The following is a 26,403-nucleotide window of genomic DNA, read 5'->3' on the forward strand; positions in this document are numbered from 1 at the left end:
TATATTTCTCTCTAAAATTTTCTCTTCTTGAAAATCTTTTTTAATTTTCTTGTAAAAATAAATTTTTATTAGAAAAAAAAATACCCAAAATAATAATTCTTCAATGAATTTAACAACAATCACGCGTACAATGCTTCTAAATAAGAAAGAATAGCTATAATGATAAGATTTACGTGCCTTCTTCTCTGAGCCACTCCACATTTTCTTATCAGATGCAAATATAAAGCCGAACAATTGATGGCATCGAGATTGAGATAGTTGCTCGGATGCTTATCGCTCCTATAAAGTGCACAACACAAGCTATGTGAAAAGTTTCAGTGCTCAGTCAAGTCTTGAGGAGAAAAGACAACACAATCATGGAGAAAATTGAAGAGAAAAAGCCCGTTTCGGCTGGGGAAGTTTGTTGGAATTTATTCAACAATCTCAATCATATTCTTGTTGGATTTGTCTGCATCTACATCACCTATGGAGCCTTCAAGACTGGCTACAGTATTCTAACGCTACACACAATCCTGTGTACTCTTGGGTATCAACTGCTAATGGCGGAGGGAATTCTTGCATTGGCTCCGGGGAATGTGTGGTCATACTTCTTCACCAGGAGGACTAAAACTATCCTTCATTGGATTCTTCAAGCTATTGGGGCACTCTTTGCTCTTGTTGGGATGATTGTTGAATACAGAAATCGTGGACGCCATTTTGGAAGCCTTCACGCTAAACTTGGTAAGTTTATACTTTTCAAAAAAATTCAACATGGCGTCGATTTGTAACGAGAAACTTTGTATTTTAGGTCTAGCTTCCGGAGTTTTCCTCATCGTAACCCTTGTTAATGGTATTACCAATCTATATGCCAAGGAAATGTCTCGCTTCATCCGTCCAGTGTTCCAGAGATTCTTCCACAACCTCATGGCTCTTGCTACCTTCGTCCTCGGAATGGCTTCGCTGTACTACGGCTATGAGAAGCGCTGGGTTAGAAGTATAGCATCAGATGAGATTTGCTGGATGCTGAAAATCTTTGGAATCTTCACGATAATCTTCTCCTCCGTGGCTGCTGTGCGGAATGGCTATGAACAACTTCGAAATATTGTCCACAGAGACTAACCCAAGAAGCAATCAGAACGCCAAAGAAAATGATCAGTTTTAAAGGTTTTGAAAAATGAAGTGTATTAATGCTGATTATGGCAGGATATTGAGCGAAAAGAAGCAAAAAAATAATTTGAAATAATTTACAAAAAAAAAGATCTATCGAAACACAATACAAATTTGTGATCATTAAACTATGTGTCTAAAGGTAAATTCCTCGAACTGAGAGCGAGGAATTCATCAATTGTGGTAATGCTCCTCAATTTTTCTGCATGTGTGGCAGCAGTGTGTGCTGTAGTATGAATGACTACAGAGACGTGTCTGGTGGATGAGGAAGTGACAATTGGGGAAATCATCTGTGCACTCCTGCACAATGTCATTCTGTACGAGATCCACACGGGGGTCTGCTAAATACTGTTCCGTCGTGGCTGTTCCTGCGGATAAAAAAATCCTATAGATCCATTTGCCAAGACAGGCAGATTATTATCTTCTTACCATCACATTGATGAGAGTTGCATCTGCGGAAAGCAATTGGTTTCTCCGAATAGAGACAATCACCTGATTCCTGCATCAACTTCTCACGGATATTTGGCTCAAAGCACTTCACAACTCTCTTCTGACTCCCCTCACCGCATGGTTTTGTACACTCTGTCCACTCAGAGTACATCCACCGTGGGCCACACTCCTTCATCTCGGACAAACTGCATGATTTTGTCGTTACTGGTCTTACAGATTCATCGCAGTTGTTGTCCTGAATAATTGCTTCATCCCTTATGCAGAATATTTGTCGAGATCTCGTAAGGTTGAAGCAGTCTCCAGAGCACTAAATGGATGAGAAACTTAAAGCTGGATCCTTTTAGCTGCGTATAGGATCACCTTACCTCACTCCAAGGTCCAGCAAACCATTCCCCAAAGTTGCATCTCTTCTCCGAAATGCATTGCTGCACATTGTCTGGGGTGAATTTGAGATCACACCGATCACTACTTGGTGGTGCTCTGTCGCAGAAAATCTGACGGAACTGTACACCAACTCCACAATCCACGGAGCACTGAAAGGAACAAAAATTTCAGTTTAATGGGAAATGAATCCTCGTGAATCCACAGGAATTACTCACAGAGTTAGTCCAGTCAGACACCAACCAAACTCCTGATTTTCTCGTTCTTCTCGATATGTGCTGATGCTGCATCCTCGTATGTCTGGGTGTTGTTGCATTCTCCAATCCGTGCTGGTAGTAGAGTGGAGCCAGGTGATTTTTATGCACCTCCATCTGTGGGGGCTTCACTAGCTTTGAACATTCGCACGGCTGTCGACTTGTAGGTTGCTCCTCAACGCATGCAGCATTGTTAACCTGAATGACTCTCTCACCATTGATTTCCTGAACGCAGCGTACCTCACGTGTCTGGAAGGGTTGATTCCCATTGTCCACACCGCACTGGCATTCAGCCCACGGGGAGATTTTCCAATATGGCGGACAAGGTTGGATGTTGCAGCGCAACTGCTGCGTGGTCAGAGTTGGTTTCTCAATATGGGCACATTTCTTTGGCGGTGAAATCTTTACAGAGCCATCCCGGACGCATTTTATTACAGGGCTTTGGATGCCTTTTTTTGCAAAAATAATGTTTAAATTAGGAATATTCTGGTTGTAAAATCTTTAGAAATCCTTACCGCCTCCGCAAGTTTTGCTACAAGGCTGAAATCTCAGAACTTTCCACTGGAATCTCCTTCTGCGATGCCTCTGTGGTTGCCCTTCGGTCTCACTGCCGGATTTGAGGGTTGATGCCTTCGATGGAGCTTCCGTTTCCGCCGACATACTCTCCGTGCCATCCTCGTCTGATCCCGACGACGACAGTGCATTGATGGGTAGCAAATACTCATACTTTATCCCTGGATTCTGCTGCTGTGCCAAAACCATGAGTTGCACGGGCTCTGCTGTGGGGCCAAGGGATGTAATCCACTCTGTGACTCCATTGATGGCACTGTCGATGCGTCGATAGTCAAATGTGGTGCCAGCAGCCTCATAAATCCCACTCGAGGACACCGTGTAGTCCCCATTGATGATGGACGATTGATTCTCATTGCGCAAAACAAGCAGATTAATTGAATTTTTCTGCTCTGTTATTGAGATATTTGAGGCTCCACTCGGGATTGTGGCAATGTGGACATAGCCCGTGGGTAGGGGGCTCTTTGTGAAGATCTCTGCAAAATTCCAACCGAAATAAAATTAATTTTCCCCCGCATGACAGTTTAATCTGCAACATTCGCAACATGTTGCATAAGATGCCTCAGACTTTACCAGAAATTGGACGACAAATCAAATTTCCGCACCGGACTGCACCATTATTCATGTAGGCCCCCACGATGATGCCACTGTTGTGTACCATCTGAAAATTAAATCATCACAACGTAAGAGAAAAAAATCATTTTGTGGTCTAACATTTCAGCAACAACCCTTTCATGGCCTTTGGGTGTCATGTCACGGAATTTAATTTGAAAAGAAAAAAAGATCTTCCGCCAATGAACCACAAATTGTGACAAATTGGCCACAAAAAGCAAATCACGCACTTTGCGTGATTGATGGCGGAAAATTAATTTTTCCCAACATATGATTCCCAAGATGCGAGAGAAGGGCACAGAGCCATAGAGAGACACATTTTGTCTGGGCAAGTGTGAAATTCAGCCCATATTTGAGGCGATGTCTGTTTTTGTACAACGAATTGCGCGAGCGGCTTATTTTAAATCAGCATTCTCGCATATTTTACGACTTGTGTGGACGACAGATGATATGCAGCGTAGGGATTACATTTAAATTGGCAATCTCTGCGACGAAGACGCACGCAGATTAGTCCAAGGGGAACAAATTGAAATTGCCCTCGTGCGCGCCCTTCCAGGACGCTCCCCAATACTCACCAAGATGATGAATAGAGTGACGTGTTGAATGCATCTCGTCATGATCTCTTTAACCTCCTTTATTCACACGTTCTTCCGCTAATTGCTCTTTAAAAGACTTTTTGTTTTTGCACGTGTACAAAAGGGTTAAAGGTTTAGTGGATTGTTGGGAATTTTATAAGAAGCTCAAAATAAGAATTCAAAGAACTTTTTTTAAAGAATTTTTATGGAGACAACCTGGGGCTAACATTCAGAGTTTCAGAAAAATATTTTAAAAAAATCATTTCTCAACAGAGCGAAATAATCTAAGAAGGAGCTGTAGGGTGGAAAAGTTCCTGTAATCTTCCTAAACTAGAATAAATCTTTTTTTGTAAAAATTTAGAAATTTACTCAAAAAAAGCAATCTGACTAAAAATAAGCCATAAAGCTACAGCAAACCACAGGAATGTGTTAAGTAGTCAGGAATGGGTTAACAGAATATTAAAAAAATTATAATAATTTTCAGAATAAATTTTGCAAATTAAATCACATAAGATTGTAAAATTAGCATCATAATCCGGTTAAAATTTGTTGCTTAATGTGTTTTGGATCAATATTTCTGATCATTAGGTGATGAAGATATCAAAATAAAATTTGAATCTTATTATTCTCAACTCTATGCGATACAGATTAGAAGATTCCTAGGCGAAGAGAACTTTAGTTGCCTCATAAAAATAGAATAAAAAATGTTTTTTTTTATTCCTTCGTTTATTTTGATGAGAGTTTTTAATTAATTTTCTAAGATGCTTAAAATTGCATTTTCATCTTCACTGAAAAAAATTGTAGAAAAAAATTGTAGAAAAAAATTCTCAATCATTGATAAAAAGCAGGGTTAATGACAAAATTTAACTGTTCTTCCCCTACTTTCAGTTTAATGATCTACAATTTTAATTTAGGAACATCAACAAAGAAATTTATTTTTGTCTCAAAAAAAATGGGACAAAACATATAAAGTTATCACAACATTGCCGAATTCCGCGGGAAATCGTGGGAAATTGCAAACGGATGAACAAGGATGGGGAATTGAGTAAGGCATTTCCTTTGATTATTTATCATGTACGAGCTTCCCAAACTAATTTATATCAATCATTAACTAAAAGCAATTAAGTGAAATTATTAGCGCACACACACCATACGCACCCATCAGGCACACGCAAATGCCCAATGAGAGAGATTGACCAGGAAATTTTTGCCATTTTATCTCCAATCAATTAACACACATGCTCTGCCTCTCTCTATTTACTTAAATCCCCCTCTCGTCCCTCGTCCCTCCTCCCCCTTTCAGCCTTCAATCGTCTTGGTGCTTCTTTATTTTTTTTCCCTCTCTTTAAAGCAAAATCCACATTATGCTAATAAACGCGCAGAATAAAATTTTTCCCTCCCATATCAAAATTATGCCATTAATATGCTGGCATGTGACCGCTAAGAGTTTCTTGCTCCATCATTCGACATTTTATGGATTTTCAATTACTTGTGGAATAAAATGTCGCCAGTTGTTAAACAAAGCTGCGTACATTTTGTCTGTGATGTTATAGCAACGTTTCCAAAATGGAAATCACACGAAAATTTTATAAATCATTTGTCCGAAATAAATTTATTTGATTTTATGCTTCTCATGCGGGCAGTTAGATCGCAAATCAGGGGATGTGATTGGAATTTTTAATTATTATTTTTTGTTTATTGTGAAATTAGATAAATTTTGACTTCTTCTATTGCGAAGTTCAATGATTTATTCTTTGAGGAGATTTTAAATGAACAAAAAAAATATCCAACAGAACCTTGAAATTCTATGAGACTTCTTCGAGTCTTCTTGTGAGAACTTTCCTTTCACTTATTAACGTTTTCTGGGATTAACAAGTTCAAAGAAAAGGCCAGAAAATTCCTTAAAAGAATTAAAACTCAACAGTAAATTCCCTGTAGCAGTGGAGGCGCCTAGTGGGAAATAACCAGTCGAGATAAATTCAAATAAATTTACAATATTTACCAACGGAACTCACGAAAAATAAATAAAATTCCATCGTTATCACAAAAAGCACCTGAGTGGAACCTGAAAGCTCCCACCATCTTCATCTCACCACAAAATAAATAGTAAATTATCCACCACAGTGAGAAAAAAATTATATTTTTCAGACAAAAATTGTCGGCGTTGTTTCTTCTCTCGATAATCAAAAAAAAAAAAGACAATTTCTTTTTGTTTTAATTGCACTCTCCGCGCGAGGAGTTAATTGGTAGACCCTTTTGGCACTAAGGAAATAATATTTGCACGCATGAAAAAAAAAATCTACGAGAGATGGCCAATGGATAGAGGAGGTAAAAGACATATTGGCTAGCGCAATTGCCTCATAAGATGAAATGAAGCTTAAATCCTCAAAGAACCACACCGCACAATTAACTATACACAAAATTGTAAAGCACACACACACTTCACGTGAGAATTATTTGTGCAATATTTGTGGATTAGTCAAGAGGTTTTCCTTTGCGGTGTGCGCGATGTAAAAGAAAATCTCAAGTACATTCTCTATGGTCAGAGAAAGTTCATTGTAAGTTTATTAAAATTGTAAGATGCTTTGCTTTTTGAATGCTCATTGAGAGCTTCTTGTGTGTAAGAGAAATAAATCGAATATAGAAGGGTTGTGGGAAAGGGAAATTCTAAGAAAAGTATTAAAAGGCAAGAAATCCACACACTTTAACCCTTTTCTTGACCCACAAAAAAGACAACGCGCGAAAAATTCTTCGCAGAGACCACCGAGAACTCTTGCGGTGTATTCGCGTCCAAGTTACACTGTGAATTAATTTCCTAAGCGTCCACTTCATGAGGTCTCCCCGTGGAAAAGCAAACACCAGTTCAGCTCGTTAATTCGTCATCTAAAATATACACACGCATATCAGTGCTTTGGCATTTTGCTCATATACAATTCACTCTCACTCATCCCAAAGAGGAGCTTCATCACCACAAAAACACTGCATGAATTTTGCAGAAGAAAATCATTCAGGAAAATCGATTTTCTTTTTTTTTTTTTTAAATCTGCTACAGCCTTTGAAGAAATCTTGATGTAGAGCCGAAAATTTAGAATTAACTCGGATTCGGATTATCCCAGAAATGTTTTTAAAAATTTTAGGAAGTCATTCTGACTTTATTCTTTATATTTAACTCAAAAAGTTCTAAATTTGAAATGTCTTCAAAAAAAAAATTTTTTTTTGAGTATAAAATGAATTTATTTTATTTTTTCCCATAAAAAAATTATTTTTCAATAGAAAATTTTTCCAAACACTTGAGCTTTGCCAGATGATTTCCCATTGCCTCATCCAAGGCAGAACTTATTGAGGGAGCACACAACTCATAGAAAGAAATTCGAGATGGAAAATTCACAAAACGAGAGGCCTATGGGGTAATAAAACTATTTTCCTGCCTAATGAAAACCCATCGTGCTGACGTCAAGGAGCTTCTTAATTGCCTAAAGTATCTCACTCCTGTGGCCCAAAATTTCCCGCGGCGTGTTCGTGAACTCCATCAAGGCTGATGATGCTTCTTCCTCTCTCCTAACACCCTAAAGATTGCTCTGTGCGATCGTAAAAAAGAACAAATTTTCATGCTGATTCCCGGACAAGGCGCGAATGTGGAGAAAAAAAAAAGATTATTAAGTGAAACGGCGCAAGAGTAGCCATCTGGAGCCTGACGGTTTGATTATTTGCTTACGATGACGCGCCCACCCACCTCACGCCGCGACGGGGCCCATTGGCAAGGCGTACACGCACATGTAAGTTTAAGAACATTTGGCATGGAATAAAAAAGATTACAGAAAATTGTGTGTAACACTTAAAATTCTCTTCTCGAATCATCTCCCAAGCGCAATCATATCCGTCAGACATCACTTGCCCCATGAAGCTGCCGCGGGACCTCTCAAAGTACTTGGGATGCGGAGGAAATGCCTGGACAGGGTACGCAACAGAGACTACTTAATATTCTTTAATAAATTTATTTTGTGGTTTATGCAAAAATTAAGAGAATTAATTAAGAAACGTTTAAGCCTAAATTTTAAATTTGCAAATGCCCTCTGTCTGTCCCATTCCAACCGTTTGAGCCCAATTAATTACGACCTCTTTAGCCGCAGTCATTAGACAAAAAGGCGAATCCCGGATCTTAAAGAGGCATGTTTAATTTCTTTTCAAGAAAATTGCAATCCATCAATTTGCGCGAATTTAACGCCAATTTTGAAACCAAATGCTCTTCGCACATCAAATGGAACATTAGCCGCCTCCACTTCCTCATACACAACGTAATGTACATTAATATTATAGAGTTAAGATCAACAGAAAATAGAGAAGAAGAACCGCGCGAAGATGCTGCAGAGAAGAAATTTCTCGCGCGGCATGAGAGTCAATAATGTGATGGTCAATGTTACAAACTCAACAACAGAAACTCCACAAACTCAATGGGATTTTTTTGAAGCATTATTTTTCCCCCGTTGTACAATCAACGCAAATATTAATTGAGGATGATTGACACATGGAAGTATGTGTATTTTTTAATTCTTCTCTCCTATTTGATTAATAAGATTCGTCTTCTTTTCTTCTCCCCCCGTAACTAACATCAAAATGTTCACATCGCCACCACACAAAGTAAAATAAATCTGGCGTGTTGGATGAACGTCGGTCGCTGTGCAAATCTTTGCATAAATTAATTGACTTACGACAATCAGAGTTGAGGCATTAATTTGATTAAAGTGCTACTGTTGCGCTGGGATTACCGAGGAGACGCTTTTGGTATTTATAATCATTAAAACTTATACTATATATTACTACAACTACATATTTGAATTAATAAACATCCAACTGTGAGTATGTTAATATTCCAAGAAATATCCTTGTTTACTCCACAATCAAGGTTGTACATATTTACATTCTCTATGCGCAACAATGTAAAAGGAAATTAAGGAGATTTGTTTAATAATTTGCAGTACAATCTCACTCCTCTAAAGATTTCAAATTTATTGACGTTGGAGTTTGATGTGGCATAATTTTGGTTTAGTAAATAATTTTTGAGTATTTTCTAACGTATTATTGCACGTTAATTTTGCGATATAATAATTTTTTGCCACTAGGGGGCTTAAGTGTAAGGCAGAGACATCTAGGATCTTGAGACTATTTTTAAATTTACAAAGACATTTGTATTAGGAAAACTAAATTGTAAATGTTTAACTATTTGAAGCCATTTGAAACCTTAATTCAAATAAAATCAAAATGGAAATTAAATAAAATCAAATTATGAAAGTCAATAAAATCTTTCAAAATGGCAGTTAAACTGTCAACAAAATTACAAATTATTTAAAAAATATATATAAAATTTAAATGTAATAAATTCACAATCCCATTGAAAAAAAGATGCAAAATTAATTACTAAACCCAAAAATTTACACGAGACAAGCTGCAAAAACACGCAGTAAAGAAAATCCTCCATATACAATGAGAAAATCATCCCCATCATACATTGCTGATTTTAATTAGGACGGTAGGTCAGTGAGAAAATCCCATGGAATTGAAACGGAAATATTTATTGAAACACTCTGCTTGTTTCCTTATTTAATGATCACGCAGGGAGATTTTTCAATCAATATTTGTCTACATCATTGAGCATTTTGGTCTTGTTTGCAGATCACCTCTCATACAGTCTTGGGTGATCAATGAGAAGAACTTTGTGCGAGTCTGAGTCGTTTTGTTTTTTTTTTACTTAGCTTCTTATGGGTTGAGACACTTCTTGTGGCGTTGCTGCACCCAACTGCGAGACTTTAATTTCGCACATTTTTTGAGCCCTTGAGCCTTCTTGCACATTTTTTCTTGCCATCGCGTCGAAATTGATTTAACAATCTAATAACAGACTTATCGTCGTGGTCAATTAGGCTCAACAATGGCTCATGCCGGGTCAAATGTCAAACATTTCAATATCATATCCTCTCCCCCGTCTATCGGTCTTCTCAATCGAGCAGCTATAAAAAACTCAAATAAATTCCATCTCAAGCAATTAGAGGGGTATTTATTTGTAGTTCAATTGCCTTTTGTTTGTTTCTTCCATCACACACAGGAAAGATTCTGCAGAGGCTTTTTTTTTGCTGCTGCCCTCGTGCCACTCTGCACAAGAAGAAAACATTTCGCGAACTCCCCATTGTTAGATAAATTCATAATATTTTTTCAGCATTTCAGGACAATGTGGGTGTGTGCAAACTGCCCTGAAGATCATTTAACATCTCTTCCCGCTCAAATTGTGCGCATGCAAATTTTCCCGCTCTTTTTTTTATCGATCTCTCACTGAGAGTCTCTCGAAGGGATTGCGCATTTTAGGAGAAGTTTCTTTGCTACAAATCATCTGCACTGTTTGATCAGATAAAAATAATATTTACGATCATTTTCACCACATTAAACTGTATATGGAAGATCTGTATTCTTTAAAAAAAATGCAAGTGATCGCGATCTTCAGCACTATGAAGATCACTGAGAGAGTTTTCTACTTTCCGGCGCATAGTGCGTGAATAAAAAAAAAAGCGCGCGCGAGGCGCATTTCCCTCCCAAAGAAGCAACGATCAACTTCCACTCTCCATTCGTGTGCGGTGTGATAAATTATTCAATTAATTGTATTCATTCACAACACGCGGCCCAACTAAGCGGTTCAATACGAGACACTCTGGTGGAGATATAAATGACTTTGCAATTTTGATGCCCGAATCTTCCACATACACCGCCAAGGAGGATGATGGTGAAGTACAAACATGATATTGTTGTACATTGATCAGTTCAAAAAGGCGATAGAAATCGATTCTGTACGGATGAATTGATGAGATGACAATGAGACACGCTCAATTACGCGGTGATACACACGCATCCAGAGACATTGACAACCTTCTTCCAGGCACACACCACCTCACACTCTTGTTGTGCATTTAACCAGCCAAAATCTTTCCTATAGTTGGGCCGTTTTAATTGAAAACAAAAATATATAGCAAAGGGAATGTGCGTGTGGAGAGAAAGGCCATTGATATACAGTGATTGGCAGAAAAATAGGGACAAGATGTAATATTGCTTTAATCCTTTCAGGTCCGCGACTAATCTAGCGAGCTGATTGAACTAAAAAAAATTTTCATGAGTTCCTTTAAGCTAAAATTAGATAATTTTAACAAAAAATCACAACTCAAACATTTTCGGTTTTTCATCCTTCCTGATCCTGTGAGTCTTTAGGGATCCCTTTGTGGTCATAGAATGATCAGGGATTGTAAAGACATAGTCTTGTACTAATTTGGGCTCAATATTCAAAAAATAACTATACTAAACGAAACATTTTAAAAATCGAGCCTTTGGGTCAGCGTATGACCCAATGGGCCTGAAAGGGTTAAATATAAAATACCAGGACGTCCAAGACTTAATATTGCTTTGTTTAAAATAAAAGAAAATTGACTGAAAATTCTAAAGAAAAAAAATGAAATGATTTTTTTCTTAACTTAAATGATGCTTTAAATTCAGCTCAAATAAACATTAATTTTTTTGATTAACAATGTGTCCCTATTTTCCTATCCACAACTGTATTTCTCAATTTAGTGAAAGATTCTCCACTAAATACCCATCCTGGGTGAAAAATTAATTGAGAATGTAATTAAATTCATTTAGGTAATACCTGCTAAGCATAAATCTATGAAAAATAGCACCTCACTCGAAGAGGGAACTTGCGTCTCTCAGAATGGGGCACAAAAAAGAGCCTTTCTCTGCACAATTTTTGTGATTGATCGTCAGTTGAATTAAGCAATTTATTGACTCGGGCGCAGTGATAAATGGCATCGATTCCCCGATCTTGCTGTGTCAATCAACGGTGGGGTCTTCTTCGGATCTAATGTGGGAATAATTGGCTCAATATTGAAAAGCTCTCACCTTACAAATTCCCTCAACGCACACAGCTCGTCCCTGGAAGTTCCTCCGATAGTACTCTGCTGGTTTCGTGCATGGCGTTCCATCAATCACGGTGTTGTTCAATGTGGCGAAATAATTGAGTCCAACGGGCTTACAATTCAATTCACACTCGGCATCCTCTGCAAAATGCCATGCAAATTTATTCACAAGATGTTTCTGTGTGTTAAATAAAATGCATAAATTCGTCTCCTTTCATACCCTTTAAAAATGCCTCCCAGACATACTGTTTCCCGCGGAAAGTTTGATAGTTGAATTGGGAGCATTGGTGCTCACGGAAATCCTTCTGATGGCTCCCATCGGGACATTCCTGCTCATTGCAGATGTTATACCTCTTGTACAGTCCAATGCATTCTGTGCTATTTCGGACGATGACTCCATTGGCCTTCTCCGCACCCTGCTTGATGAATCTGCAGAGGAAATCACAACAAATGGACATCATGTTGAGTATATAGTTAAAATAGTTTTGTTCACAAAAACGTCGGGGAAGCGTTCTCAAAAGAAAAGCTATATTATGATGGAAAAATAGAAGGAAGAAAGGACTGGGGAAGCCATTATTTGTGGATTATGAGAATTTCGTGAGCCGCTTGGACAGCCAGAGATCAAATAGCTCTGTTAGTGGCATTGTTGAACCCTCAAAAAAATAAAACTAAATCGTCAATAGAGAGAGAAAAAAAGGCAAATGGTTTGTGAAGGAAGAAAGAAGTAGCTTCAAACAATAGTTGTCTACCGCGACAATATATTGGATAATTTATCGATCAATTCATAATGGAATTGACTTCACACAGAGGCAATTCAGATCAAATTCACAGATTTGCTCCTCATTTTACATTCACAACCGACATAAACCCCTAAATTCTCTTTTTGTGTCCTACTTCTTACCAAAAACGAACATATTTGTGAATAAATATAAATCAAGTGGAAGATATTAAAAAAAATAATTTCTGCATTTCCGCAACAAAATTGAATTAATTGCAATAGCATTGAGAATATTTTTCGTTTTGAGACCCCCTTCTCGTAAATTCAATAAATCATCGAACATCTTTCTTTTTCATCAAATTCCACACATTGTGGTCTATTTGTAAGTTAATACTGCAATGGGAAGAATATGGTAGAAATTAATAAAATGACTTTGCTTAATTCGAGAGGAATTTCAATTATATATGCTCTATTCCGAAGGCAAAGAGTGGTGATTAAATGAATGAAAATGGGTTGCGAAATTGAGAGTTACGAGCCCGGAAACTATTCCTTTTTTAACGAAAAAATATTGATGAAATCAACACCCATCTCTCTCTTGTAGAGAAATGATTTAAAATTTAATCATCATCTGTATCCTATTTCTTTATCCCTCCGCATCTTTTCATGGAATTTTATTTCCATCATATGCTGTAGGCAGGTTGTAAATCAAAAAAGAATCACAGCTTTACAGGATGAACACTAAAATTCGCACCGAAAATGAACTTTTACATTTCATTTTTAGAAGAAAACTAATTCTAACTTCTAAGTTCTATTTTTGTCTCACAGAGATCCCACAAAGGGCTCATCCAGTCACAATGCTCCTCACCCTATGAGCTGTGAATTTTCTTGTTTTTTTTTCTTCTTTCTATGCTTGGTAAACTGCAACTATCTCAATCTCATTGAGGAGGCAAAGAAAAAAAAAGCAGGTCACCGAGTTTGGCGCCCATAAATAATAGAGTCGGGCGCACTTGGAGGAAATTGCTTTGAATTCCCAGCCCATCTGCCCCAAACTCCGGCTTCAATGGCACGGAACTCTCTTACGTGCTGTGAAAATTGGTTATATTGGGACCTTTTGTCATATACTATACCTTGTGTGAATCACACCGAAGCTTCTTCACCCATTCGGGGGGAGGGTGATGAGGGGGCATCACACAGACTTCCCCAGAATGGAAGATTAATTAATCGAATTATATCATTGTTCATTGTGGGGCTCTGAACGAACAATAAACTTATTAGAATATTTGATCTCGTATTGCCATCTTTGGGTGGCAAAAATACTACCAATTGGCAAAGCTTAATTTTTATTGCCATTCCATCACCATTTGCATGGACTTTGTTGCATTTTATTTTCAATGTATATACATGAAAGTGTTTTGTCTTTCGTGCGGTGATGCAATTCACTTTCCGAGAAATTAAGTAATTTGTCTGTTTGATTAAGGATTTTCCCACAAGTTTTCTTTTTTGATTGATTTAACATCACAGAGGAATTAATTGTGTCTACAATGGAGCATGATTTCATGTCAATATTGGCCGTTGAGAAATAACGTTGATTTTTGTTCAAAGAGAGTGAAGATGAGAATATCTTCAAGAGTATTTATTTTTGCTCTAATTGTTTTTTTATTTTAATTTAGATGTAAAATGGAAATTTACAAGAGTTAGAATCCTTATACTCGGAATTCTTTTTGTAAGCAACAAGATTTTGCTTCCTGCTGCACATGCTGCACAGCACATGCTTCATAGATGCCCCAGAAAGACTTTTAAGCACATTTATTTTAAAAGATAACTGCAGTAAAAGAACGAATTATAAGAATTAAATAAATACTCACACTTTAGCTATGCATTCACGGGATTGCATCTTAATGCCTCCTCCACATGACCTAGAACATTCTGTCCAATTTCCCCATGGGCCCCAGTATCTGTACCCATTGCCTCCACCTTTCTTCTGCTTCTGGTGATTCTTCCCTTTGTTCCCTTGTTTATTCCTCCGTCCCTGTTCTGACCTGGAGGATGCTGAGGTCGTTGGCATTGCTGTTGCCTCAGGTGTCGTCGTCGTTTCTGCGGATTCCCACCTCGTGCCCTCAACATTCCCTCCGCTATTCCTCAGCTGCACTACACTGGGGGGACCCTTTTGTAAATCATCATCATCTGCTACCACATCTGTAGTCGTGGGGTAGGCTGTTGTTGTCATATTCATTTCCGCCTCGAAGACGTCGTACTTGTTGCGCTCACTCTCATCATACGATGAGGGTGCATCAAAGTCCTGCTTCGGCATGAAGGAGATATCATTGGTGTGTATTGGTTCGCGGTCATTTTTGAATTTAATAACTCTCCTGAAGTGGGAGGAATTCTCGAGATCCTGCAGTTGAGCCTTCTTTGCTGCTCGTCGTTCCAGCCATGCCTTGTGCATCTAATAATGGGGGAAGAGAGAGCATTGTAATAATTAGTACAGTGATAGCAGGTTGTAATTGCGCAACCTGGAGGAGATGAAAAGAGCCACTTTTCTCGTTATCTTCAAACAATTTTATGCTCCTCCAGTGCAACTTGTTGCTCACAAGAGAAGAGCAGAGGGAATGAGATTAGATAGCATAGAATTTTATGTACTCCACGCAGCATATTCTCCCTCACTCTCATTCCAAACAAATATTTTCTTAACACAATTTCCACACACTTGAATTCCTCCCCCGCGTCCCACATTACTCCTGATGCCCCCGCACAAATGCACTCTCAAGATTATGCTCAAACATCTCCCCCCTTGGCGTTCCTGATGCCCCCTCTCAAACGGCCCATTTCCCAGCTTATTCCCAAATGTGTCTTTCAGAGAGAAGATTATTTTGCAAAAATATACAATTTAGACTCCCAAGAAAAAAAAACGAGATGAAGCTTAAATTGGTCTATTTGTTCAAGTGAGGGAGAAGAGCTGTCGATATAAGATTTTTTTTTCATCTATGCTTGGCTCTCCATAATCACATGTTTCAGTGTTAATTTCTTGCAATACATCAAGCATATGGAGAGCATTTTTATGGGGACTACTTAAATATTAAATTCAATCGCTCGACTTGAACGCGATGATCTGAGAGAGGCGAGCTCTCTGTTGAGAAGGAGATTCTAATGGTGTGGTCAGACTGAAAGAATTTAACGATTAAAGTTTGAATTAAAAAAAAGTTTATATTTCATTAAAATTATTTAAAAGTTAATTCTGAGCTTTTAATCCAATAAAACTTCTCTAAAATGTCTTTTAATTTAAAAATGAACTTTTTTTTAAAGTAAGATAGTATAGATATTTAAATAAAATCAGTTACTTTAAGGCATTGCGAATGCCACAAAATAATTTTGAGATTCTATATATGAAAGTAATTCAACACAATGTTGCCATCCTAATCTTCACAGCAGCAGAGCACAGAGAGAGCACCAAAAATGAGAAATTTGTGCTCGGGAAGGGGGGCAGCGCACCAAAAAATAGTCTTCTGAAGTGCATTGGAATAGTTTGAAAAATACTCAAGAAGCGATTTAATGTCTTTTGTAACTGATCCATATCTTTCTCTCTCTCTGGGTACTTTTGCCTCCAAAAATTTCCTATGAGAACCGCACGCCAAAAAATTTCTTTTTGTTCAAATCTCCCCACAAATCCAGATTACACGCCCAATTGCGCAATTTTTAGTTCTTGTTTTTTTTTCTTTGGGGATTTTTTTTCCTCAAGAGTCGCGATGACTTCTTTTGTGGAGATTTGCGAGCATCGTGCTCGTACATCGGCACAATGAATGATTATGATCTCACAGAGAAGGAAGAAAATTTTTGAGAACATACAATTTTCCTGTTAGTCTCAATTAAATGATGTATTGGCTTGTCTTTTATGGGATGCTCTTTCAATCGTTTACCGGCGTCAGGGGAATCAATTTCACGTTTGGAGATTACCTGCAAACGTTCCCGCGGGGACAGGTGATCTCCTGATGTGGCGCCCATTGCACCCATTGCAAACAGCAGCCAAAATCTGGAAGAAAGAGAAATTTTTCATCAAGATGGAATGTTTTTTTTTTAACCTGGAGTGCGCCGTGGGAAAAGATTAATGGCTCAGCCGTGTTGGATAAATGGAAACTTTTGTCTCCTGACCGTGGATTCCTTCAAACAACGTGACATGCCAAATGTTTAATTTTTCTCCAAAATAAGCCCTAACTTTTTTTTTTTTTTTTTGAGAACAAACTTTATGATGACTTTATGACTGCCCATCCGCGCCTGGGGAGGAAGAGGAGAAAAAAGTGTTCTCTTCTGATTCTGCTGTTGTGGCAAACATACAAGTTGTGGTGGAGAGAGCAACAGCCTTGTGTACAAAGGGATTGTGACATACCCGGGTATATCGCCTAGTTAATTATGGCACCTTTTGTGGATATTACCTGCGAGAGACAGCGCAATGATAACACCTCTTTTACCTCTCTACCACCTCTAAATTTAATTAATTATACCCTCACTCGTGTGGAGTCTCTGCGCGCGAGGATTCCCTCGTGAGACCAACCTAAAAAAAACCCACGAAGACACATCAATTGGATTTAGATGGACACAGGAAATCTCTTTAATCTCATTATGCCACTAACTCAGCATTCTCTTCAACGACATAACTCTATACTTTAGTCTTCTCGCGCCCCATAGAAAGCTAATCCAAACAGATTTTCATGATTGTTTATATCGACAATTTTGGTGGCTTGTTTCTCCTTTTTTGCGCACCTTCTTCATACATTAGTTCAATTCTTTTTTTATTCCGCTAAGAAATTGTCCAATCAACATGAAAATTTATTTAATAGAGAAAGTTAAAAATAACGGAAAAAATTGCGAAGATTAGGAATTTGAATTGAATAATTTCCCTCTCTGAAGGAGAAGAAGGAAAAGTCTCTCAATAAAACATAATCACATTCCTTCTAAGTATTTTTTTAAATAGGAATTAAATGATGTGATCCAATAATGAAAGATTTTCTGGACTTCATTGACAAAGTTCTAAAATTGAAAAAAAAAAACCGAAAGAGCGCGCGAGAAGGGTAGTAAAGTGGCATCTTTGGGTGATAAGAAAGTGAAAATGTTGTCATAAAAGCTTCTCAGTCCACATATGGGGCCAGAGACTGCGTGAAAAGACTCTGATTTCATTAATTGAAAAGGGGGAATAAAACAAAAAGCGCCATTAAAATTCTTATCAAAAATGTTTCACCAACTTTTACGGCTTTGCGATTGACTCGATAGTGCGCGTTATAAATAAATCCTCAAATTTTCTTTCAACATATTATACATTCAATATAATACATATATATGGTTACTAAATAGACATCTCACTGTATTTGTCTGTGGGGGGATTATTTTAATTAACAAATGATAATTTTTCGCCACTTGGCGTTTTTTTTTCGCCTCTTTGGGAAGATTTCCGCATGAACATTCAAACAGAAGTTCCTAAGAGAGTGGAAGATTTTTTTGCTGCTGCTGTGATCTCGAGTTTGTGGCATAAATCATGGCACCAATTTTAATTTATTGCGTCCTTTAAGTACTCTCCCCCCGTATTGAAATAATAAACTAATAAAGACTTATGATGGAGAACTTGAAAGAGGAGCGTTTTTTCTTAAACTTAACTTTTTTTTTCTTCCGCGTCTTGTGCATTTTTTTCGCGCCTTCCCGGGACTTTGGACATCGCGAGAATTGGGTGAAATGTGTGGTGTGCAGTTGTTACAACAAGAAATTCCTCGCCGTGTACCTCTGGAAAAGTGGCCAAGAACGTTTATTCAAAATTTGTCTGTTTCATGGGGGGCACAAGATGTTCCAGACACCAAAAGATTTTTTTTCCAGTAACGAGAAATTGGTTTTTTTTATTGAAAATATTCTTTTCGATTAATTATTGAGATAATTATAAAATCTTGTTAGAGAACCTGTAAAAGAATAATAAATCTCTCAAAGTTTTCTCATTTTCTTTCAGGATTAGCTGAGATTAAGAATGGTGGGTAAAAGGAAAACATTTATGAATTTATCAAAAGAAAATAAATGTCTGGAATATCTTGAGGCACGATGACGAGACATTAGAAATGGGCAAGATTCTCGATCGAATCTTCATCATCGTGGTTACTTTTTTGTCGATCTGCGTTCATCTCCATTTTAGGCGGGAGTGTGCGACATGTTCAATTATCCAAATTGCCGTCTTTTTGTTCCACCAACTGTCGTGCGATGGATTTTCCCGTGAAAACACTTGAGCAACAGTCCCATGGACAATGCCAGTAAAAGTTCAATTTGTCTACCTTTCGTCCACTAAAGCTACGTCTCCCACTTCATATGCCGGAAGATGATGCATCAGAGGTAAATAACAAAAAAAAAACAAGAATTCTCGTGCGAGGGAATTAAGAATGTCGTGGGGCACGAGATGTGATTGATTAATGATAAAATAAAGTTAGATGTCCCAGTTGTGATGGCGCAAATCCAAAGGCGGGCATTTTTATTGAGGAAGCTCTGTAGTCCAGAAATGGATCAAATGTTGGGGACGTGATGGCAAAAATGAGTGCGTGAGTGCACCATTCATGGGGTAACAATGGAATTTTGCAATGAATGCAATTCGAGTCTTTCTTTAACTAAAAACATTTTTTATTCTTTCAAATTTGTATTTTAATATTGGTGACGCACCGCTCTGTTGAGCAAGTGTCCTGATCGTGACACGTGCTGATTGTTTTTCTTTAGGGATAATGATTCATGTCATCCCATAAATCTTTCCCAGATGAAACATACTTAATCCCCCATCAATCGGAGGGTATAATTTTATAGCCCAACACGTCAATGATCCTCTTAGAAAGATGTTTGTGGGTTCTTCGTGATTTTCTCTCTCTTTTAACTTTTGCCTGCATAAGGGGCACATCTTAAGGCTCACATGTTCATCATGTTGAAACCACAACTGTTCACATGCATGTTGATTTATTTATAATTTTTTTTGGTGCAGAATTTAATTTTTTCCTGTTTATTGCATTTCCTTTTGCAAGAATAAAGTTGAGTGCAAGAATTCAACTTTTCTAATGGAAAAAATAGAGCATATTTATTGTTTAGATTTCCCTTCGATTAAAGGTGTTGAAAAGAAAATTCAGCTCAATGGATGTTGTGAAAAATTCATAAGAATAAAAAAACCTTTCTGCCAGGAAGTGCATTAGAAAGAGTTCAAACGAAGATCCCACAATATTTGGCAATAAAAATATTTAATAAAAAGTATGCTGAAGCTCAATTGAGTGTAAAGCCATAACTATGATAAATTGCAGAGTCAAAAAAAAACTGGCAATAAAAATCAAATTCAATTATCGTGCCTGCTAAAGAATTTTAGCTGTGTTTCTTTCAGACACAGCTTTTGTGTACCGAGCAAAATCGAAAGTCGTCAGATCGGGCTCAAACTTGGGATGAGCACGAATTAGGGTCCCCACATTCCAAAAAACGTATGCGCCAAAAAATTTTTTTTCCGGCCGGCCGTCCGTCCGGCCGTCCGGAACATAACGCTAAATTGCGAGAGAACGGTAATAGATAGAGACTTGCGGTAAACGGCAAAGTTTAAATATCGACTGGAAGACATCCGATTATGATGTCAAATTTTACCCCCCACCCCCGCGTCCGCCATTTTGAATAACCTCAAAATTTTGTTTTCGCTATATCTCAGCCCCTATTATGGTTAGAGGTCTGAAATTTTGATATGTTGTAAGGGCCATCAAGAGCTTTCCAACGATACCTCATTTTCGAAAATCGGTCAAGCCGTTTAGTCAATATGGCCGCCAAAATTTTTCATCGAAAATCGACCATAACTCGAAAACGGCTTGACCGATTTTGATCAACCCGGGCTCAAATGAAAGGTCTCAACAAACCCTACAACTCTCTAGAACACTCGAAGTTTCAAAAGTGACCGCTAGGGGGCCAAAAATCAAAAACAAAATTTTCGATGAGTTTTCGATGAATATCTCGAAAACGGCGACATAATTTTTTTTCATTTTTTTATATGTTGTAGCCGACTATATTATCTATCACCATGCCAAAAATGAAGAAAATCTATGGATCCGTTCTCGAGATATAGCCTTCCAAAGTTGGCATGTCATATCTCGGGTTGTACAAGTCCAATCTTGATAAACTCAAGCGCAAATGAAAGGTTTCGTGAAGCCCTACAAATGTCTAGAACATTGCAACTTCGAGAAATGACCGCAAGAGGCGCTAAAGTCAAAATCAATATTTTCGGAAATTTCGAACTCGAATTTTTCGAAAATGGCGACATAAATTTTTTTCGTTTTTCGATATGTTAGAGCTGACTTCAAGACCTTTCCAAAGATAGCTCATAATCGAAAATCTATGGAGCCGTTCCCGAGATATGGCATTTTGAATGTTTCTTGAGAGAAATCATTTTCATTTTCCCATATTTTAGCCGTGTTTCTTTCAGACACAGCTTTTGTGTACCGAGCAAAATCGAAAGTCGTCAGATCGGGCTCAAACTTGGGATGAGCACGAATTAGGGTCCCCACATTCCAAAAAACGTATGCGCCAAAAATTTTTTTTTCCGGCCGTCCGTCCGGCCGTCCGGCCGTCCGGCCGTCCAGCCGTCCGGCCGGAGTACAACGCTAAATTGCGAGAGAACGGTGATAGATAGAGACTTGCGGTAAACGGCAAAGTTTAAATATCGACTGGAAGACATCCGATTATGATGTCAAATTTTACCCCCCACCCCCCCGTCCGCCATTTTGAATAACCTCAAAATTTTGTTTTCGCTATATCTCAGCCGCTATTATAGCTAGAGGGCTGAAATTTTTATATGTTGTAGGGGCCATCAAGAGCTTTCCAATGATGCTTCATTTTCGAAAATCGGTCAAGCCGTTTAGTCAATATGGCCGCCACAATTTTTCATCGAAAATCGACCATAACTCGAAAACGGCTTGACCGATTTTGATCAACCCAGGGTCAAATGAAAGATCTCAACAAACCCTACAACTCTCTAGAACATCAGAAGTTTCAAAAGTGACCGCTAGAGGGCCAAAAATCAAAAACAAAATTTTCGATTAGTTTTCGATGAATATCTCGAAAACGCCATTATCGATTTGCTTCATTTTTTGATATGTTATAGCTGACCATATTATCTAGCTCCACGCCAAAAATGAAGAAAATCTATGTCGCCGTTCTCGAGATATAGCCTTCCAAAGTTGGCATGTCATATCTCGGGTTCTACAAGTCGGATTTTGATCAACTCACGTGCAAATGAAAGGTTTCGTGAAGCCCTACAAATGTCTAGAACATTGCAAGTTCGAGAAATGGCCGCGAGAGGCGCTAAAGTCAAAATCAAAATTTTCGAAAATTTCGAACTCGAATATTTCGAAAATGCCATTATCGATTTACTTCATATTTTAATATATTATAGTTGAGGTTAAGACCTTTCCAACGATAGCTCAAACTCGAAAATCTATGGAGCCGTTCCCGAGATATGGCATTTTAAAGATTTCTTGGGGGATGACTTTTCAACTTTTCCCGATTTTGCATGTATTTATACAAATTCGCGTTCTAATTTGCTCTCACAAAATTGGTACACTGAAAGAAACACAGCTCTCGTAAGCTTGGTCAGCTTACCAGTACATTTGAGGCTCATTTTGCGGGAAAGAAGCTCTGTTGGTGTGCCAACGAATCATCATCTAATTCCAAGTTGATCCCAGCCATAAAAGCACAAATCAATTACATTTTAAGGCACCTTTTTGGGAGTATGCAATTGGGCCAAATCCCAACGTGGAGCAAACAATGCGCTCGTGCTTTGCAATCCATCAAAATCCCAAAAACTCAATGTTGTGTGAAGGGAAAATTATTCATATTCCTCCCGCGGGAGATTGGGCACAAGAGTTGAAGCAGAACATTCCGACATTCTTGCAATTAAATGCACACGAAAAATTTTCTAAACCCATCTCAAGAGACATTTTACTATACTACAAGACGCCATGTCAAATGAAAAATTCCCCATGAGCCATTGGAGTGAAACCACACAATCCCGGAGGTTTCTTCTGCCGCCACACAGCATCCCCCCTTCCCTCTCATAGCACCGAAAAATACTTTTTTTTTCAAATGCGTGACACATTTTCAATAGATAAATTTGCATATTGCTACGAATGTAGTACGTACGTACAATACTATTTTGGATATATGAACATACCCGGCAACAATATGCTGAGAATTAATTCATAAAAATTGCCATTCGATGTGTATGCGAAAATTGCTCTATAGGCTTACAACATATAGAGTGATGAGCTCACGATGGGACCATAAAAAATTAACAAACCACTTTGAGATTAACCATCAAACAACAATGAGTTACAATTTTGTGGTAAATGGATGAGACATACAATTTTGCAAGAGACTCTCCTCGCGGATCCTTTTAACTCTGTCGTCAAACAATTAGTTCTGGGCATTGTGTGGACTAAGAACAAATTTATGCTGATCTTTTAAAGATTTTTTTTTTATTTTATTTTTTAAAAGAAAGCTTTTGTGTTGGAAAAAAACCAGAGAAAATTCTAAAAATTATGAGTTCACAAGAGTTCTTACAATTCATTGATCTTTTGGTGTGAAAATAACGGACTTCTTGCTAAGATTCTTGAAAGAAAAATATATATTTAGGAAAATGCTAAGAAAATCATTTAAAATATCCCTAATATTCCTTTAACACTTAGAGGATTTATGTGGACACCGTGTCCATTTCGAGTTTTTAAATCGTCATAGATTAAAATGTATTGAACCTATCGTGATAAATACCACGTCTATGTGTAGGGAATTTCAATTACTTTAAGTTAGGCTAAAGAAAATCCGGAAAATATTTTGCTTTTTAAAAGATAATTAAGGTCAAAGTCGAAAATATACGCGGAGGATGAAAATGGTCACCGTGACCAACGGTTTTTTTTTCGAAAAAAATCGACGCGCCCGAAGATTATGAACCATACTCCTGTGTTAAAAGATAGGAATATGGTTCATAATCTTCGGGCACGTCGAAATACTCTTTTGCACAATTCTCAAAGTGTTGTTTACTTTTTTTTTTACATAAAAACTCCGGAAAATTCAATACTTAAAATAAGCAAATACAAGGATTAATCTAAAAAACCCTTCAGGTAGCCTCCATAAATTGTTTTCTTTTGAGATTGATAAGTGGTTTCAGCGCACCCATAAAAACCAATATTTTAGATTGTCTATCGATTTCAATCTTCCATTTTAATATTTTTTTATCCAAAATTTGCGCGAAGCGCAATAAATCCCCCCATTAATTGAATAAAATATGCACGCATAGTTATTTTGCAAATGCAATCTTCCATATTTCCTTGAAATATTTGAAAAAAAAAACCGTTGGTCATTCTGTCCAATTTCATCCTCCGCGTAAGTGAAAATTGCCCGGTCCTCCGAGTGTTAAAGACCTTTTGACAGTTCAATTTGTAGGACATCTTCTGTAGGATTCCATCTTTTGATCAGAAAATTATGCCTTTAACCAGAAGAATGTTCCCTTTTGGTCAGAAAAATATTCCAATTTCAAAGTGAATGTTCCATTTTGATTAGAAATATATGACACTCGATCAGGAAATTAGCAATTAATCAGAAAATTAGAGTAATTGATCAGTTATTTACATGATCTTTTTTATATTTTTCTGATCAAAGTGACAAAATGATGATCATGTTGTCATATTTTCATGACTAAAATTGCTACTGATCAATTGCTAATTATCCTGATTAATTTCTTATTATGCTGATCAAAATGGAACATTTCCCTTGAAATTGGATCATTTTTCTGACCAAAACTGATAATTCTGATTCTTCTGATCAAAACAGAATATTCTCCTGGTCAAAAGCAGAATTTTCTGATCAAAAGACTTGATCCTCTTCTGTATATTAAAATTAATTCTCACCTGATTGTAAGCTGCATGTTGCCGAAAGAGCTTCAACAGTCCTGCGCTTCGTTTAAATTGGCGTGTACGCGGTAATCTTCTTTTACCACACTTTGCGTTATCACCAATTAATTATTCAGCAAATTGACTTTCTTTCACACATAAAATTTACACATTGTCCCATCATCATTTTTTCTGCTGTTCCTTTTTGTTGTATTATTTAGTCTTTTATCAGCAACAGTGTGTTTGAGAAAAATAATTCATTCACGCACAATACTTACAAAATCTTATCAAAGTTTTATTTTAATTTTTTTTCAGCTTCTCTGCCGTCCATGTGCGGAAATTCTGTGCGTGCGAATTTTGGTGCGTTTGAATTTTCTCACTTTGCTATCGCGCAATGTTGGTTCTCTTTTCTTTACAATTTGTTTTCATTTGGATTCGCGCCCCGTGGTCCCCAAACAAGGTGGATGTGCCCTAAATCACTGAACGTGTGAAAAAAGATGACAAACTCATTTATGGGCTGATTTAGGGGGCGGGCGGAGGAGGGGGGCGCGAGAGATCTTTTTGTGTGTGAAAATAGAATGTGGGACGATTTTTCCCTCATTTTACATTATGAATTGACTTTATGATGGCTTTTAATTTGGCACTCCTCTCCAATTCTATTAGAATCAGCAACCTATCGATGCGGAAACTGTGAAAAATTAACCTACAATCGCGCACTATGACGCCGCGACTCTTTTCTATTTTGTCACTCGCAGTTACGGACAATTTTTGGGATCATCGTGAGAGATTTTTGAATTTCCTCAAAAAAAAATGGGTGAGAATATTGCCCAAGAGGGGCTTTTAAATCATAGAAAGAAACTTTCAATTGTTCTTTAAAAAAAATTATAATATGTAAATACTTTCTGAATATTCAGGTAAAAGGAATATTCGTTATAAAGGGTCGTTATAAACGAAAGTTATTTCCCTCATTTTCATTCTTCACTAACAAAAGGTAAAAAAAAATATTTTCAATTAAAAAAAATGTCATAAAAAATATTTCTTTTAAACACTTTTCTTTAAAAGAAAAATTCTATATTGCCATTGTGAGAAAAGAGGCCAAAATATTTTTGTGAATTGCTCTCAATTTTTTTCCACACATCTCTCATCTGTTTGCGCGCCAGAAATCCTCTGGGCAGCAGTGGAGCACACTGACCAGAAATTATTTGATCAAATTCTTCAGCAATCCGAAGATAAATCAATGGGAAATTGCGCCGCGTCGAGAGGGCCGCATATGAGGAGGAGAAAAATTGTTCAAAATCCAATAATTTCCTCCAGTACTCCATTTGCCATGGTAGTAGCTGTGGTGGTTTGTAAATAAACATTAAATTTTTGGAGAGTGATTGTTGAATTTCAAGTGAGGACAGCACATGAAAAAAAATTTATAATCTCCCGAAAATTCAATCTCTTCTCGCGCCCCCTTTTGTATCTCGAGTGGGCGCTTCTTCTCCCTTGTCCAGAGAGAAAACACAAAAATGCTTCATTTTGAAGATCATCACTCTGACATGAGAGAAGATGCGAGAAATCCCCGCCACGCGAGGATCAAACACTTGAAGGATTTCTCGATCAACCCTCAAGAATGATTAATCTTGAGATTTAACACGCACATTTTTCTTTTTAAATAAAAAATCATCACCACATGCTCACGGACTTTGCCGCCAAAAAATTTACAAACTTCCCGGGACAAGACTTCACGACCAGCCTGTGCGATATTCTTTTGGAAACTGAAGCCACAACATCCAGAAAGTATTTAGTCAGCCTCCTCCATGGAATTATATCGTGGCATAGTGGTTGCGTTTGAAT

At 37.6% G+C, this 26,403-nt stretch overlaps 3 protein-coding genes across 5 annotated transcripts in view; 2 read left to right on the forward strand and 1 right to left on the reverse strand.

Moving 5' to 3' along the window:
* Positions 1-26,403, forward strand: part of LOC129793173 (uncharacterized) — a 1,136,769-nt gene that overhangs the window by 325,868 nt on the left and 784,498 nt on the right. The gene's annotated exons all lie outside the window — the stretch shown is intronic.
* LOC129793235 (uncharacterized) lies at positions 314-1,243 on the forward strand. The gene is made up of 2 exons (XM_055833063.1): positions 314-720; positions 788-1,243. Exons 1-2 carry the CDS (start codon positions 357-359, stop codon positions 1,096-1,098), a joined length of 675 nt encoding a protein of 224 aa, XP_055689038.1. The 5' UTR covers positions 314-356; the 3' UTR covers positions 1,099-1,243.
* LOC129793165 (thrombospondin type-1 domain-containing protein 4) lies at positions 1,136-26,326 on the reverse strand. Of its 3 annotated transcripts, none has more exons than XM_055832917.1 (12): positions 26,237-26,326; positions 24,583-25,043; positions 16,604-16,679; positions 14,518-15,098; positions 12,155-12,363; positions 11,918-12,075; positions 3,375-3,462; positions 2,747-3,277; positions 2,196-2,680; positions 1,962-2,129; positions 1,576-1,903; positions 1,136-1,514 (listed from the first exon to the last, which is right to left on the reverse strand). In XM_055832917.1, the coding sequence occupies exons 2-12, from the start codon at positions 24,597-24,599 to the stop codon at positions 1,321-1,323; spliced, it is 2,835 nt and encodes a 944-aa protein (XP_055688892.1). In that variant the 5' UTR covers positions 24,600-25,043; positions 26,237-26,326; the 3' UTR covers positions 1,136-1,320. The 3 variants fall into 3 exon arrangements, with proteins under 3 accessions (XP_055688892.1, XP_055688893.1, XP_055688894.1); XM_055832918.1 differs by having other exon boundaries at positions 24,583-25,035; positions 26,208-26,326; XM_055832919.1 differs by having other exon boundaries at positions 26,208-26,326.

Source organism: Lutzomyia longipalpis, chromosome 3, assembly GCF_024334085.1.
Source record: "Lutzomyia longipalpis isolate SR_M1_2022 chromosome 3, ASM2433408v1".
Classification (NCBI taxonomy): Eukaryota; Metazoa; Arthropoda; class Insecta; order Diptera; family Psychodidae; genus Lutzomyia; species Lutzomyia longipalpis.

Excerpts from the sequence above, each read along its gene's own strand:
- LOC129793235 (XM_055833063.1), top strand. The coding sequence starts at position 357 with ATGGAGAAAATTGAAGAGAAAAAGCCCGTTTCGGCTGGGGAAGTTTGT. Across the intron at positions 721-787 it reads AAGCCTTCACGCTAAACTTG|GTCTAGCTTCCGGAGTTTTC; the intron begins GTAAGTTTATAC and ends TTTGTATTTTAG.
- LOC129793165 (XM_055832917.1), bottom strand. Across the intron at positions 3,463-11,917 it reads GCGTTGAGGGAATTTGTAAG|ATGGTACACAACAGTGGCAT; the intron begins GTGAGAGCTTTT and ends TTTAATTTTCAG. Across the intron at positions 1,515-1,575 it reads CAACTCTCATCAATGTGATG|GAACAGCCACGACGGAACAG; the intron begins GTAAGAAGATAA and ends TTTTATCCGCAG.